Source organism: Leptopilina heterotoma, unplaced genomic scaffold, assembly GCF_015476425.1.
Source record: "Leptopilina heterotoma isolate Lh14 unplaced genomic scaffold, ASM1547642v1 Lhet_98, whole genome shotgun sequence".
NCBI lineage: Eukaryota > Metazoa > Arthropoda > Insecta > Hymenoptera > Figitidae > Leptopilina > Leptopilina heterotoma.
This window is the reverse complement of record NW_025111204.1, coordinates 134,471-152,638: the sequence shown is the minus strand read 5'-3', so window position 1 is coordinate 152,638 and position 18,168 is coordinate 134,471. Positions and strand designations below refer to the sequence as shown.

General features: G+C 25.6%; 1 protein-coding gene across 2 annotated transcripts in view; it reads right to left on the bottom strand.

The window, feature by feature from the left end:
- Positions 1-257: 257 nt before the first annotated feature.
- Positions 258-18,168, bottom strand: part of LOC122512383 — a 29,209-nt gene continuing 11,298 nt past the window's right edge. The window contains exons 1-2 of one of the 2 annotated variants that reach the window (XM_043628172.1): positions 3,397-3,878; positions 258-2,334 (exon numbers count right to left, since the gene is read on the bottom strand). In XM_043628172.1, coding sequence (XP_043484107.1) covers positions 308-2,334; positions 3,397-3,598 — 2,229 coding nt within the window. In that variant the 5' untranslated portion in view covers positions 3,599-3,878 and the 3' untranslated portion in view covers positions 258-307. Of the gene's footprint in view, positions 2,335-3,396; positions 3,879-18,168 lie in introns of those variants that run through there. The other variant, XM_043628173.1, reaches the window with a different exon arrangement.

Sequence of the window (18,168 nt, the reverse complement as noted above, 5' to 3'; positions counted from 1 at the left end):
TGATGCAGTTTATACAATTATTCTTTTAACCATAATTGAAAGTATTTCTTAATTTACTTTAGAGGTTTTAGTTTAGTATAATTCCCTTGTAGATTTTAAATATTTGTTAAATACATTTTTAATAATAATGCAAAATAACAATTTATTATATTTTTAAAAAGAAACCTACAATTCTATGAACCAATATTTATAATTTAAACGCATCAATAATTTATTACAACCGTAAGAAGTGAAAAATACAAATATATCCAGATCGGAAGGCGTGTTTAATATAATATATTTGTATATTTATTTTGCATTATTGAATTCAATGAAGTAAAGGAACAACATACACTTTTTGTGGCCCATTTTCTGTGAATGATAATTGCAGCTTTACAACTTTTTGAGATATTGCTGCAATTGAATAAATTTTAATGTCTCTCATTGGAAGGTGATTCAATTTCCAAATATTAAAAATTTCTGAATTCGTCGGATATGTGTACAATGGTTTATCTTTCCTCCAAATTTGACATTCCACTTTTAAATTTTCATTTTCATTGTCATTGAAAATCTTTTTTATACTCACAATTTTATTGTTATTCAAAACAACAATATTATTAGGAGGTAATGAAGAAATTACCATTTCTTTGTACTTAACTTGTACAATACTACCATCCTTATTTGTTTTTAAAATTGTAATTGGAGGAGGTATTGTTGTTTTATTCTTAGAAACGAGTGTTTGTTCTTCAAATAATCTACGACAAACTTGTTGCAGGGTTTTATTTGGAGTGCGAAGTTTTTTTTTCAATTTTCCAAGAAAATTTTCGAATGAGAAAGCACTTATTAAACTGAGGTTACAGTCTGCAGTTATAACGTCATCGGCAACGTGGGTGAGATGATGTGCATTTAGAATTTGGGACGTAGCTCCATAATAATCTTTCATAGCCGTAAAAAAACTTGTTAAATACAGTTTTGCATGATCATTATAAGTTCGACAAAAAGAATCTGAATGTAAAATCCTGGCAGCAACATGTAACAGAAGAAAATGATCATACAAATTTTGCGGCAAAAGGTCTTTTAAGATTATTGGTCCACAATATAATAAAAAAAAACGCAGTTCCGTAGCTTTCCACTTTGCGAAAAAAGAAGTCGATCTGGTTTTTCGTTGGAATTCAATTGGAATCTGCGTTTTTAGAAATTCTAATCGTCTGGACAATTCAGCTCTGCTTCTGACACTTAATTTGCAATTTAATTTGCCATTCAACCAATAATCCATTAATTTCTTCATGATTCCACAGAAGAAAAGATGCATCGAATCCAACATAAAGATAGACACCATGTCTATGTGAGGAATAATGTCTAATAAAGGTGAAGGTCCATGATGATACTCAGGTTGGCGAAAATTTCTGAACGATTCATTCGTTCTCTCTACTGCATCAGTAGTCGGATAAACTGTTCTTCGTTCAACTCTTTCGCCAACAACTTCACACCTTTCACATGCCTGAATACCCCCATGTCCTAATGTGCGTTTTAAAAAAGATCGAGCAGGTGTATCACAAATTATACATTTTAACTTTATTCCGAAATGTTGCCCTTCTATCATGATACCATCAATATTTAATCGATTAAATTCTTCAACGAATGGAGCTAAGAAATCTTCCACACTATTAGGTTTAGCTTGCCCAAAAAATATGCAAATCGGAAATACTTTGTACACATCAGGGTTGAAGTGAACTTTTCCTGATACTACCCAAAACTGACCATCTCCAGATTTATGTAAGGGTAAGCCATCACAACTGACTTGAAGTTCGATAAAATTATCAATATGTAATGCAGGATTTATGCACATTTCTAAATTATTTTGCATTTTAAAATATACAAATTGACCCATCTTTCCTTTACAGTCTTCCATATTAATTATAGTATACCGAGCATCGTTTGTGTGAAGAAATGTTTTTGCAGTTTTGGGCAGAGTTGGAAGCAGATCTCTCAGAATTTTCAGTAAATCATCAAGATCCTTTTGATTGAGTCGTAGACTCCACTCACGCAATCTTTCTACTACTGAAGGAGGATTTTCCGGTACATGCTCTTCCTCTTCAACGTTTCCTAAATTATCATCGCCAAATTCATCATTGGAAGAATCGTCCGAAGTATCACCATGAACAGCATAATAAGTCCTCGCTAAGTTGTCGCCGTCATAATCGTCATCATCACTAATAACCTCTTCGCTTTCTACAGAGATTTCCTCCCTTCTCCGGTCATAATCGTCAACATCACTGATAAACTCTTCGTTTTCTACCGAGATTTCTTCCCTTCTCTCTTCGGCTTCGTTATTTTGACTCATTTCTTCGACATCTATAATTATAAAATTATCAATTGAACAAATAATTAAAAATTTTCAATTATTATATATAATTACAAAATCCCAAAATATTAAAGAAAATCATTTATACTTATAACTCACTACTATTATTAAAATTTACTTTTATCTAGAGTTTGTCAGGTTTTGTAATTTCATGTATTTATTTCAGGATATATTTACAGGGTTCTCACAAGTTTCAGTTTATCAATTTCCCCTGACAAAATTCATTCTACAGGAAAATATGAAAGTTTACGAAAGATACGTAAAAAAAATGAAATTTAATAATTTCTAAAAATTACAATTATAACCCTTTTTGAATTCAATTATACACAATGGAAAAGTTTCCAAACAATTGAAATTTTGGTAAAATCTTTTAAAAATAATTGAATTTTTGAGAAATATAAATAAAAATAATCAAATTTTTGAAGAATTTTAATAATAAATATGACCATGATTTTTCAAAAATTTTAATAAGTCTTAAAAAGTAAATTTTCATAAATTTCTATTTACTTTGTCCGAAGAACAAGGAATCTTAAAGAAGTATGAAAAACCAATTCTAAAAATTAGTTTTTAAAAATATTTTAATGTAATTTTTCGAAAATAATTAAATTTTAATTAAAATGTTGATCATGATTTTTTTCTCCAAAATGTTAAAAATTATTGTTATTTGGATGTACTTGAATTTTTAAAAATTCAATTATTTTTAAAATTTGCAATTAAAATTTTTCAATTTTTTAAAATAATTCGAAAAAAGTCTCAGTTTTCTAAATTTCCCTGACAAACAATTTTTCCCTGACTTTACTGACATGTGGCCACCCTGATTTAATAAAATCTACATACCTATTCTAATTACATTTCATTAAATTAAATAAAGTTACATTTTACTTTAAAGAACTATGTATTTTTATTAAAAAAAAAAATTGTTCACTTTTTTTTGAAGTGCATAGAACAAAAATTTAAACACCTCTCAGTCTATAGAAATTATTTATTATCTAAAAGCAAGTCTTCACTTCTAACAAGCAGTCTTAATTTAGTACGTATTATTAAATAATTACCTCTGAAATTGTCCAAGTTTTCATTTTCAGATTGTTCGGACACATACATAACCTCATCATTTCCATCACTATGATTATTGGTCGGCTCACTGGATTCACCCTCTGCTCTGGATTCGTCGCTTAATAATTTCTTTCTCGACCGAAATTTTTTACCTCGTATTCGTCCTTGATTACGAGATCTTTTATTTCCTCTGATATCCATTTTTATATATAAATGCAATAAAAGCAGCTATTCTTTTTATACTGTCAACAACATTGTAGGTATACAAACGTCACTTTCACTTTTAGTAATAAAAAGGCGCATGCGCAAAATCATGTGCACAATCCTTAAAACAGTTTAAGCTAACTAGAACCTGACTAGTTTTCAAGTAGGATAATTTGATGTTCATTTCCAAATCGGGATCCGATTAGGCCCTAAGTAGAATTTATGATCAGAAAGTAACTAGGTAGAATCAAGATTATCTAGATATAAAATAGGGTAAAACTATTCAAAGCCCTACTTGTATCTGATCAGTATTTACTAGTCTAAGTTTTCTGACTAGGATCTAACAAAAGCCCAACTTAAAGTAGGGAGAAATGGGGAAATTTCTACATGGGTACTGATACAAACAATTGCATTGTAATTAGAAAACATGCCGTCAGGACAAAATAGACATTAAGAAAAATTTTAGATTTTCATCTAAGTGTAAACCGACTGTCTGACTAAAATTGACTTTTTCTACTGAGAAAAATTTTTTCTCTCTAGAAACAATTTATGTCTGGCTAAAATTGATTTTTATTGCTGAGCCAAAATTTTAGTTATTTCTTCTATAACTTCAGTCTGACTAAATTTTATTTTTACTACTTTATTATTTATTACTTTTTACTACAAACAATTGCATTAAATTGGAAAAATACCGTCTGACCAAAATTAACATTTACTACTTTGAGAATGTTTGCTTTCCTATTTAATCAAGTGACAAACTAACGTCTGGTTAAAAATTATTTTCACTACTGATAGAAAACTTTAGTCAGTTATTCAAGTGGAAAATTACTGTCTGACTAAAATCGTTATTTACTACTGATAATTTTATTTAGTAATTCATTAAAGTGGAAAACTACCGTCTGACTAAAACTAATTTTTACTACTGAAATAGAATTTTTAGTTTTCCTTAAATTTAAAAACTTGTCTGACTAAAATTGCCCTTTACTACTGAGATAGAATTTTTATTTTTTCTTAAATTTAAAAACTTGTCTCACTAAAATTAAACTTTACTACTGAGATAGAGTTCTAATTTTTCCTTTAAGGTGAAAAACTTCTGTCGGAAATAAATTGATTTTTTCTACTCAGAGAAAATTTCAGTTCTTCCTCCAAGTCGAAAAATTTTGTCTGGCTAACTGGTCATTACTATTTGACACCAACAAATGAAATAGTCCGAGAAATTATCGTCTGAGTGAGTAAAAATGTCATTTTCTACTTGTTTTATACTACTTATATCAAAATTACAAAAAAACTCAGAAAATTATCATTATTTTTTTTAATTTCAGTTAGAAAACCCTCGTTTTGCTTTATAATTAACTTATCTGTAGTAAAAGGCATTGTTAGTCAGACAGAAATAATTTTTTCACTACCTACTGAGAAAAAATTAGAATTCTATCTCAGTAGTAAAGGTCAATTTTAGTAAGAAGGAAGTTTTTCAATTTGAGAAAAAATCGAAATTCTATTTCAGTAGTAAAAATTAGTTTTAGTCAGACGGTAGTTTCCACTTGAATAAATTACTAAAATATTTTATCAGTAGTAAATGACGATTTTAGTCAAAAAGTAATTTTGTACGTGAATTAATGACTAAAATTTTTTCTCAGTAGTAAATATCATTTTTAATCAGACAGTCTGGCTAAAAAAGTATTTTACTACTAACACCAAAAAATTGAAATAAGTTGTAAATGTATCTTCTGACTAAATTAAATCTTTCCTGCTGAGTCGAAAATCGGTAAACTGAATAAAATTTCCTTTGCTACTACTTAAAATTTTCCTAAAATATGTACTCTATTCATAGTCTGACTATAAGTGTCTTTTACTACTGAGGGAAAAAATTCCAGAAACTAAAAAAACGAAAGTACTGCAAAACTTTATGTCTGAAAATTATTGTCTTCGGCAACTTAGCATTATAAACTAGAATAAATTTATAAAACTAAAAATTCTGCTACTTTCAGTCCGACTAAAAATTGACCCTTACTACTTAAATTGAATTTAAATTCTACAAATTTCCGAACAAAACAAAAAATTTCTTACATTATATTACTATAATTATTATTTCTTATATTTTTTTTTATAATTTCTCTTTGCTTTCTTAAAAAATAATTTTTCGAACATATTATGTTTCTTTTAAATTATCTATGTATAGAAAAATTTTTTCATTTTGAGAATGGAGTCATTTTGTAAATACGTAAAGAGAAAAAAAGTAATTAAAAAAGAGAGTTTAGGTTAACGTGCTGGCAAAAATAAAATATATTTAAAGTAATTTAGATGGTACATTTTCCAACCCTTATTAGCGTGTATTCCATGCACATCGTATAAACGCATTCATTGAAAACGTGTGTCAGCGCATTTATATGTATACATATATATAAAATAATATGTATATGTGTCTGTATGCCATCGACGCAGCTTTAAACTCACGAAAGCCACAGTTGAAAATCAAGGTGGCGGATATGCATTTAACCGTGGTAACGTTTCAATTCGCTGGAAATATCGCACGAAATTTAGCTTCTATGAGTTTTCACACAGACAGTCACACACACACACACACACACACACACACACACACATACGCATAAATATACCAATGTTATGCATATATATAGTTGACGAAATATCAGGTCGGAAACGCTTCAATGAAATGGTATTACGTGCAATGCACATTTTCACTGAGATGCATCAATGGAAAATAGATAACTCGGCACAAAATTCACTTGATGAGGACGCAGGTAGATTTTGAAACCTCTAGAGAATGAGAAAGAGAAGGAGAGAAAATGAAGACGCGTGTGTTATACAGAAGACTTTGCATGAGTTATATATTTATATATAAAAAGAAAAATAGTTCCAGTATACATGTATATATAAATATACTGAAGTATATATAAATAAACTAAAGAATATATACATGTACTGAAGTATATATGTATACGTATACTGAAGCCCTTTTTCTTATATGCATGTTAACAAATGCACAAACACTGAGTCATGTATTATGGACGATTTCTGATTCATTTAGAGGCATGAAAGTCATGCTAACTAATTAGCGTAACGATGGGCGGTGAAAATTGTTGCGCAGTAATTATTGCTACCATGTCACACACAAACACTCACGCGCGCTTTAATTTTTATGTATTTGTGAGTGAGTGAGTATGTCGTGAAATGCTTAAATGTGTATAATGCAAATTGTCACTTGACACGTCTTCGGTGCGATTATTATTATATAGCATGGGGCAATCATGATAATGCAAAAACAGGATGTCACAGGTAACATTCTTGAACACGCGTTCCTTTTAAAAGATATGTTTTGTGATATTTTTGTCACTCATGTGTATAGAACGTCCCTTTTTTAATTAATATTAAATTACATTCACGAAATTTGTGATTGTTTTCTCAGTTTCTATGTATTTTATTTTTTATTTCTTTTTTTTATGATTCTAAATTTGAAAGAAGAATTAACAAAAGTTAATAAAATCGAGAGAAAAGGAGACTAGAATAATAGGGAATTAATTCATAAAATTAATTAACCGATTTCGATAGAAAAATAAGTTTTTTCCCACTTCATTTGTACTGGTAATTTTGAAAAACATTTATAATAATAATAATCGTTCTATTCTGGTAATTTGTTCGCAGTTTGAAATTAGTTGTTGTTTGATTTTTTGTTTTCTAACTTTTTTTAAATAATTTTTCTATTTAAATATTTTTAATTTTAAAATTAATGTATTAAAAATCATTATTGAATTCTTGCAAAGAATCTTGACAAAAAATTTGAAGAGAAGAATTGAATTCCTTTGAAGAATTTTCTTATTTATGAAAATAATTAGATTCTTTCGAGAAATTCAATTACATTTTTTTCGAAAATAATTGAATTTCTGTAAAGAATTTTATTGAAATTAAGTATATTTACAATAACTGAATTCATCAGAAGAATTTTTATTAGTTCTTGAAAATAATAATTGAATTCTTTCAATTTTTTTGAATAATATATTTAAAAATTGCATTGAAAGTAATTTAATTTTCATGTAGAATATTTTTTTTTAATTTTAAGAATAATTGAATTATTTTTAGAGAATTTTAAATTCTTGTTGAACTTGAATTTTATGGAAATTTTTGAAAATTTTAATTAAATTCTTTCTTATAATTTTAATTACATTGGATTAAAAATAATTTCATTCCTGCAAAGAATTTTAAGTATCTATAAAATTAGTTGCATTGTTTCGAAGAATTTATTAAAAATTTAGGAAATAATTGAATTTTATGAAAATATTAGAAAATATTTGAATTCTTTCCAGGAATTCAATTAAAATTGTTTTGAAAATAATTGAATTCCTGCGGAGGGTTTTACTATTTATAAAAATTAATAAATTTTTGCGAAATATTTATTTAAATTTTAGAAAATAATTTAATTCTTTTGAAACTTTTTATAACGAATTAAGAAAAAAATTAAATTCTTTCGCCAAATTTTATTATAAATAATTGAATTGTTTAGAAGGATTTATTAAAATTTTAGAAAATTTTAGAATTCTTTTGTGAAATTTTATTAAAATTTTGTTAAAAATAATTGTATTGTATTATTTTTACAAGATTTACCAGATTTTTTGGCCTCAGTAGAAAAATACAGTTTTAGTCAGCCTAAAGTTAAAAAAAAAACTTTAAATTTTCTTAAGCGTCTTTTTAAATTCAATTTCAATACTTAAGGGCATTTGAACCTTGATGACGTTACACTTTGTGCAAAGCATGTGTGACGTCATCAAGGTTCAAATGCCCTTAACAATTATTTATTTTTTAATACTAATTTAAATAAAAATATTAATTTTGAATAAAATTTGTCCAAATTTTTTTTTCAGTAGTAAAAGTCATTTATAGCCAGACTCGATTATTCTATAAACCTTTTTCGAATTTCCTACTACGTATTAAGTACTTTTCTGAATTTTTTTCTTGAAACTTTCCTAATTTTTTAATTCTTAATTTTAGTTGTACTTGATTTTTAGCGTCAGTAGAAAAATACAGTTTTAGTCAGCCTAAAATTTTATAAAATAACTTATAATTTTTTTATTACGTCTTTTTATATTAAATTCTAATACTTAACAATTATCTATTCTTTAATAATAGTTTCAGTAGAAATAATAATTTTCAATTAAATTTATCCAAATTTTTCCATTAGTAGTAAAAGTAATTTATAGCCAGACTCGATTATTGTATAAACCTTTTTCGAATTTCCTATTATGTATTAAGTACTTCTCTAAATTTTTTTAATTCTGCATTTATTATTATTTTTTTTTTTTTTTGAACATATATTCTCTAATTGTTCGTTAATTCTTTTAATATATAAAAAAATAGTAAAAAAAAAAAAAATCAAGAAATACAATATAAATCTACTGGAAAAATTGCGCGTTTTCTTCATCATCGTCATCTACTTTATGACTTCTTCTATATATGATTCAAAAATGTATATAGCTTATAATGCTTTTCAGTATGATTACCGATATTTCTCTCATATAAGTGTATTTTGTACACGGCTAGTCTGACAAGGAACCAAAACGACTACACGCCCAGTAATTCTGCAGCAATTCACAAAGAAGTTGAACATGAGAGTGATATAGCGATCTGGCACCAATCCAGGAAACCATGCTGGGCCAGGAAAAAATATCAAGTACTTCCGTAATCTTTATTGGAATGCTCTCTTGCTCCCTGGGCAATAAGAACTCTTTATTACTTACTTTCTTATCGCCTCCTTTTTCTTTTTCAAAAAGAAAAAAATAATTGTTAAAAAAGTTACCCTTAATGAATCTACATTTTTTTTCTCGATAACAAGGGTAGTTGCTTCACGCGCTTCTCAAATTTAGGTCATATCATTTTTCGAAACATTGTATCATTTTTTTTATTTTTATTTTTAAATTAAATTATTAATTTTTAAATTAAATTATTAATTTTTAAATTAAATTATTAATTTTTAAATTAAATTATTAATTTTTAAATTAAATTATTAGTTTTTAAATTAAATTACTAACTTTTAAATTAAATTAATAATTTTTAAATTAAATTATTAATTTTTAAATTAAACTATTAATTTCTGATTAGTAGCTCGGCGCATTTGAGTAGTTTTTAAATAATTGGAAATTTGGTAAATTTTTGTTTAGTGGATAATTTTTTTCCTTTTTTTTGTTGAGTGGAGGAAATAAAATGAGGGAAAGGATAAGCAACATCAACGTTTGGACGTCCAACTGCGAGGATTTCCAATTTCCCGTATCGATAGGCAACATCTGCATATCGAGAATTAAACGAGGAAGGGTAGAATGGTTGTCTGAGGGCGGAAGGTTAAGAGGAAGAGCATTGAAGATACATTCCGAGTCAATATACTTGAATATATAAATTTAGCATGAGGAGAGAGCACGTAGGCGATGTTGAGTTGTGTTTTTTTCTTTTCCTTTTTTTTCTGCTTTTAAAACCGCACCTCAAACATTGTCCCTTTTGGTATTAAAAGATATAAGCCCACGCACTCGGGCTACCTGAAATCGAATTTGTAACAAAACTCGTTGTGTAGGGATTTTTTTTTTTTTTTTGAATGAGGCAAGAATCAACAGAGATCATTTTAGGGACAGATTTTGATTTGATATGATTATATACGAATACATTTGTTGCCTTTGCAGTTGCTGATTTTTTATTCGGATATTTTATTTCTATAAAAAATGGAATTTGTAGAAAATTACAAGTCAAGTGGAATTATTGTTTAAAACTGTAAAACTTTATAGAATTTATGATAATTTTACAGAAGTTATAAAATTTTACAAAAATTATCCAATTTTGTAAAAAAAAATTTTAAATTAAAATATTTTAAAATATTTTAAAAAATAATAGAATTTTATTGAAAGAAATATTTAAATTTCAAAGAGACTCGAGAATATTGAATTACATAGTCAGTAATTTTATTAAACTCATAGAATTTAAAAGATCTGATAAAAATAAAGACCTAATAAAAAAAGGACTAAAAAAAACTAAACCTAATAAAAACCAAAGAACTCACAAAAAGTTTCTTAAAACTTTATTAATTTGAAGGACTCATACAATATTGAAAACTCATAGAATTTAAAAAAATCTCATAAAAGAGCGAAGACCTAAAAAATTAAAGAATTAATGAAGAGTAAAACTAATAAAAACCAAAGAACTCCTAAAATTTCTTAAAACTATATTAATTTAAAAAACTCATAGAATTTTCAAAACTCATAAAATTTTTAAGATTTTGTAGTAATTTAAAGAACTCATAAAGCTTTACAAATCTCATCTTGCTTTAAAAATTGAATATCCCAACGAATTTAACAAATTTCTTAAATCTCATAAAATTACAGAGGACTCATAAAGAACTCATAGAATTTAGAAAGATTTATGGTGATGATATTTTACCAAAGTCATAAGCATCCACAAGAATTATTACAGTATTCAGAAACTTAAACTTCTTCAAGTTCTTAAAGAATTAAAAAAACTCATAGATTAAACTCATAAATTTTTATAAAACTTTCTACTCTTAAAGACAGAATTTAAAAAAGTTAAAGCTTTTAAAACACTCATAAAATATTAACTGATAAATTAACTGATAAATATTAACTGATATGACTACCAAAGAACTCAAAAAGTTCTATAGCGAACTCATAGAATTTCAAAGGACTCATAGAACTGTATATAAAAATTTCTAGAATTTACAAAAAAAAAAAATTCTTTTTCACTATTCAAAAACAAAAAAACCCCAACATTGATGGGAAGATGAATGCAATTTTCATCGTACAATTTTAACAAGTAGTAAAACCAATGTTTAGCCAGACAGACGGGTGCGCATATCAAACAATCACATATATTCGTAATTCTTTTTTAATTTCAATTTTCCTGTCAAAGTATAATAATAATTACTAAAAAAACAAAGAAAAAATTTTTTTTTATTTCATATTTGAAAGCGGATTAAAATGGATCATCAGATTATAAGCATAAAAGCCCAGTCGCTCTATCGTAAAAGAACGTAAATATTTCTTTTGAAAGGATTTTGACTTTTGACAAGTAGTAAAAGAGTGATTTGGTCAGACCTGTCTGCTGCGTTTTTATAACAAACAAACAGGTCGTTATGTTTCAATCATTTTAATTTTTCATTAGAAGAATTCCAATATTTTTTTTTCCGCTCAATTTTTAAAGCGGATTTTATACATTTGTAGATGGAATACGAGACTTTTTGTCTAATTAATTAAATACTCGTGGTGTTTTTCTCTTTTATTTTTTTTTCCTCTGTGTATGGGGGATATTTTTTGTATCTGGAAGTAATGGTCAATTTTAGGTAAACCAGATTTTTAGGCGGGGAATTTTTAGTAGGGAATGACGAATATAGTCAGACGAAAAGATTTAAATTACTTTTAATTTTTTTAAAAGGTTTTTATTAAATTCTATTTTAATAATTAGTAATTTATAATATTAATAATAATTTCAGTCTGACTTAAAATTTGTTGTACTACTTTGCTGATGCTTCCACTACGACTCGTGGTAAATTAATTTTGTAGTAATTCGTATTACTTTTAGTAGTAAAAGTCAGACTATTTTTTCAAATTATTACTATTACCTTTGTCAGTAGTAAAACACAGTTATAGTCAGACTAGATATTTTCAATTTCTTACATTTTTATCGTTTATCGATAAAAAAAAATTTTTTTTTTACCTACTTTTTAAAATAAGTAGTAAATGTCAACCAAAGTCAGACTATTTTTTTGAATTCTTGCAATTTTTTTTCAGTAGTAAAAATCACTTACAGTCAGACTAGAAACATTCTATTTCTTCAAGTTTTGCAGTTATCATTTACGAACAATTTCTGAAATTTTAGATTCAGTAGTAAAAGTCCATTTTAGTCGGACAATGCTTCTAAATTGGAGTTACTTAAATTTCAGTAGTAAAAGTCGTATTTAATCAGACGCGAACAATTTCTATGAGTTTTGAAAATAAAAAATTTCCATGAATTGCCATTATCTGTTATTAAAATATAATTTAAAAAAAATGTAATAAATTGAAATAAAAAAATCAAAAATTACTTTAAAAATTTAGTCTGACTAATACAGTATTTTTCTACTAACGCCAAAAAATTCGGTTTAACTAAAAATGAAAATGAGAATGAGTAAAATTTATAAAATTTTATAGAAAAAACAAATAAAATTAAAAAGAAATTTTTTTTTTAGAAAAAACAGAAAAAGTGCAAAAAAAATTAATTGAAGAGAATACAGAAAAAATGCCAAAAAAAATGTAAAAACGAGAGTAATTTTAATTAAAAGGGATAAGTCAACGTGCCCTTGGTAATGACAATTTTTCTTTCTTTCTTTTTCTTTTTTTTTTTTTTTTGTCAAAAAGGCGACACACAGAAATAATATAATTTTTTTTATCTCATCATATTACAACCGTGGTGGTTACATTAAAAGCCAACAATCGTAGGCTTATTTTAATATTCGCTTTGCAATCACGGTAATTGTTTCACTTGCTCCAATTTACTCACCGCGAGTCCCGCTTTTGTGGTAGCCAGCCATTACGAAATTACAACAAAAACCCCCGAGTTGGATATGCGACTGTAAAGCTTGTTTTTTTGTCTCCCTCTTTCTCTACTCTGTTTGATGTTTTACTGTCTAGCGTCCAGTTATACAAAAAAAGAAAGGAAATGGAGAAAAAAGTGACAATATTATTCATACTCGCGTATTTTAATAAACGAAATTAAATGAATTTCACGAGACCCCTATTTTATATACTATGTATATATATATGTGACAATTCAAATATATCCACTGTTTTGTAAAGAGCTTTCCAATAATGAATAATGGATGGTAATAAATGAAAAATACAAAAATGAAATTAAAAACAAGGAAACAGGAGTTTTTAAGAGATTAATAATAATAATTTTCAAACAGTGTGGACTTTTTATCGTTGATAAAGAATTTTTTTCTATTGTCACTGAGTACATTCTCATTACATAATGATTTGTGTTATTAATTATATTTATGGATACTTTTGACATGGAAAGAAAGTTAATTAATTAGTAGTTGGAAATTATTATTTTGTTTCATGAAAAACAGAGGGATAAATGATTTTTTTTAAATTGTTTTAAATTAAAATATATTTATTAATTTGGAAGAAAAAAAATACAATAAACAGAGATCAAAAGGTGGTCCAACCCTGACAATGTTCCCATAATAAAATAGAGGAAAGAAAACATAGAGAAAGAAAGGACAAGGTGAAATAATTAAGAAATATTAGTGTTGTTTTTCCGAAGGTAGAAATGTTGGAATAATTAGTTACTTGTCAAGTTAGTAAAGAATAAATTGCTGAGCTCGAAATGGACTGTAAATACGTGTTGCAAAGACAGTCGACTAGGGACTAGCAGCACTTTTCATTTCTCTGATTTCTTCCAACGACAATTGAGGCGTCGTTCTCGACTCTTCTTCTGATACCACGTTAGGATTTCAAAGCGAAGAAACCAACAACTCGTTTCTCGCATCCATATATAGGATATCATTTTTTTTTTGCCTCCCAATAAACAAGAATCTCTCCTTCTTCCTTTTCTATAATATTGATGTTTATTCCAAAAATATAAGAAGAATTTTTTTTCTGTTTCAACGGAAAATAGAATTACAGGTCTGACCAAACTTGTATTTTACTACTTTTTTTTCAAACGATTTACAGAATTGTTTAAATAATTGAATTCTAAGAAAACTGGAAAAGAGAAAAATAAATTGATTTTTTTATTTATTTATTTAAAATTAATTTAAAAGTAAATTTACTTTTTTTATTTATTTTGGAAAAAATTAAATATCTTTTTTTTTATTTTTAAACTGTTAAATCTAAAGAAACTTTTAAAACAAAATGAGAAAAATAAATGTGAAAATAAATACAGTTAAATATAGGAGAAAGACTGGGAATAGAAATTTAGCACAATGTAATTGATTCACAAATAGTAAAACAATGAACACTTGTATGAAATAATAATGTCGAGTCTATGCACAGTTTTGTCGTCTAAAAAAGCTCGTATGTATTCTTCAGAGTGTACTGTATACATATATACAGCGAGACTTCACTAAGCAGTAGATAATACCTTAAGCAGTCGTGGTAAAAAGGAGAAATTCCGCTACAATCTTGCTGGTGCCGCTAATTTGGCACAGTTCTTGTTAAAACTCTGTGTCTTCTAAGCTGACTTATTAATGAGTTCTAATCTCCATTTTCAGAAAGCTTGAGAGAGAGAGAGAGAGAGAGAGAGAGAGAGAGAGAGAGAGAGAGAGAGAGAGAGAGAGAGAGAGAGAGAGAGAGAGAGAGAGAAAGAAGAAACAAAACACGATAACGAAGTATATATAATATAATGACTTTTTTTTAAACATGTTTTTTAGTTTACAAAATAAATACTGATAATTTATTCCTTTGCCCCTATTTTTTTTATCTCTTTCTTGTTTTTTTTCATTATTTTATATTTTAATATAAATAAAAATAAAATTAATTTTCTTTATATTTTGATTAATTAAATTGAGACAAAAAACGAATCAAAAGTGTTTTGATTTGTTTTTTGTCTCAATTTGATAGTCGCAGAAAAACAGTAATTTTCTGTTTTCAAATATAAAAAATTTTTTTTTTAATACAATAAAATAATAAAATAAAAATTAGAAAGAAATAACTAGTCATTGGGAATTTCTACCAAGTACTTTGATTCTAATGTTTTTGGTATTTGGCTTCAAATCAGTAAAAGTCAGATTTTTTGAAAAAAGGTCCGTAAAGTCCGTAATTTGATTAAAAAAGGACGAAAAGTTCGTAAATTGTACGATATAATTTGGAGAATTTTAGAGAAATTACAAATGATTGAAGAAATTTAATTATTTCCAAAAGTAATAAAATACTTCGAAGAAATTTAATTATGTTCAAAAATTTTTTTTAATTCTCGTCGAAATTTCAATAAATTCTATAAATTATTAAAATTCTTATCCCAAATTCAATTATTTTCAAAAATTAGAATAAAATTCTTCGTAAAATTTTAATTACTTTCAAAAAAATTTTTTGATTCAATTATTTTTAATATCTATTATATTAATAAAATTTTCCAAAAGAATTCAATTGTTTAAAAAAATTGTAATATAATTCTACGCAAACATTTGATTATTTTTATAAAATAATAAAAATTTCACAGAAATTCAATTATTTACAAATTTTCTATAAATTTCTTCGCAATATAATTTAATTATTTTTATAAATAATAAAATTTTTACAGGGATTCAATTATTTTTCTAAATAATAAAATTCTTTTTAGGAATTTAATTAATTTCATAAATAGTCGAACTAATTGCAGAATTTCAATTATTCTTAAAAATTTTATTTAAAATTCTTCGAAAAAATTCAATTATTCAAAAATATGTTGATAAAATTCTTTATGAGAATTTAATTTTAAGAAAACTTCAATTGTTCAATAGATTATTTATTTTTGTATTTTAATAATTGAATTCAGTACTATTTTCTAATAAAAATTGATATAAAATGAATTTCAGTTAAAAACAAATGAATTAGAAAATTTTAAAAAATTTTTTTTAAATTATTAAAAATAGGTAATGGATTTATAGTAAAATTTTAATTAAACACTAAAAAAAAAATTAATTTTTGTGAAGTTACAAATTGTTGCAAAAATTCAATTGTTTTTAAGATTAATAAAATCCTGCGCAGTAATTTAATTATATGTTCAAAAATAGGTAATAAAATTCTTCTGAGGAATTCAATTATTTTCATAAATAATAAAATTCTTGGGAATTCAATTATTTTTATAAATAATATAACTCAATGCAGAATTTTAATTACTTTTAATAGAATTTTAATCAAATTTCTCGGAAAATGTAATTATTCTTAAAAATGTTATTAAAAATCGTCGAAAGAATTCAATTATTCAAAAGTATGTTGATAAAATTCTTTATGAGAATTGAATTTTAAAAAATATTCAATTATTTAATAAATTATTTATTTTTGTACCTATTTAAATAATTGAATTCTTGTAGAATTTTTTAATAAAAATTGATATGAAAATAAATTTCAGTTAAAATTTTAGATAATAATTGAATATTAAAAGCAATTTATAGCGTGAATTTTTAAAAATAATTAAATTTTGACATTAATTTTTTTTAAAATGTGTAATTGAATTCTTTTAATATTATTTAAAGTTTTTATTTTCTAATATTTATTTAATTGAAGAATTTACGAACAATTGAAATTTGTAAAATTGAATAATGTAAATAAATGGATTTTGAAAATTGTCGAAGAACTTTTTCGAAAATTAATTGATTTAAAGAAAAATTTTAGTAAAAAATTCTTACAAATAATAGTTGAATTGAAATGATGAAAATAATTTTTAAGAAATAAAATATTCCTATAATATAAATTAATGGTTTTATCAATTTGCCATCTTTAATTATTATAAAACATGAAAAAATAATGATAATGAAGATAATTTTATGTTTTATAGTTATGAAAAAATTTAATTTATATTTTAAAGTTTAATAAATAAATAATAAACTTTAAAGTTTATAGTTTAAACTTTAAAGTAAAATATAAACTATTTTTGCCTAAAATTTGTCATAGAAATCAAATGTAAAATTTAATTACACAAGAATATAAAGTTGAAAAATATTATTTCACGAATTTAAATTCTTTCTAATTAGAAATCACTAAAATTTACTGGAATTCATGTAGAAATTCTATAGAATCAATCTAGTGAAATTCTGCAGAATATTCATTAGAATTCATATAGAATGATTCTAGTGAAATTCTATAGAACTTTTTCAGCTGGGATTTCACCGCAATTGGAAATTTTTAGTGTTTCAATTTGTTAGTGTTAATTAGTTACTATTTCAGTGTTTCTACCACTAAATTTGTTTTTCAACGTTTTAAGTTTCGTAATTCGAAAGTCAAAAAAAAAGAAGAAAAATTCAGTAGTAACTTTTATTAATAAAATAATTCTACACTTTTTAGAGTATAAGTATATTGACATTTAGAACACTCAGGTTGACACTATATTGTACATATGCATATCAAAGTAATCATTGTGTAAAAGAGTAAAGCTTTTTCGACGAAAGCTCATCCTATGTACAATGTACATTCTGATTCTGTTTCGAAAAGCGCACGCGTTTCAAGTTACGTAGCTTTCACCTTTTGCATTCTCATATATATATGATACAGATTTTTTTTTTTTTTTTTTTTTTTTTTTTGATGCGGTAGGCTTACAAAAAAGTGAAGAGTGGTGGGGGAAGGTGAGTCTCACTTGGAATAAAGTGAGACCACAGTATGTAAACTATAGTCAAAAACTATCTTCACGAATGTATTTTAAAAATATATGTGTATATACGAAATGTATATACATACAAAAAATATGTATATATGTATATTTTTTTTCGCATGTACACATACACATAGGTGCATATGCCGGATTATTATAATAAAAGTCTGTGTCGGCTTTGTTCGTTCACTCCGTCAATGCCTTTGTCCACTTCTCTACCTAGGCTTGCATTT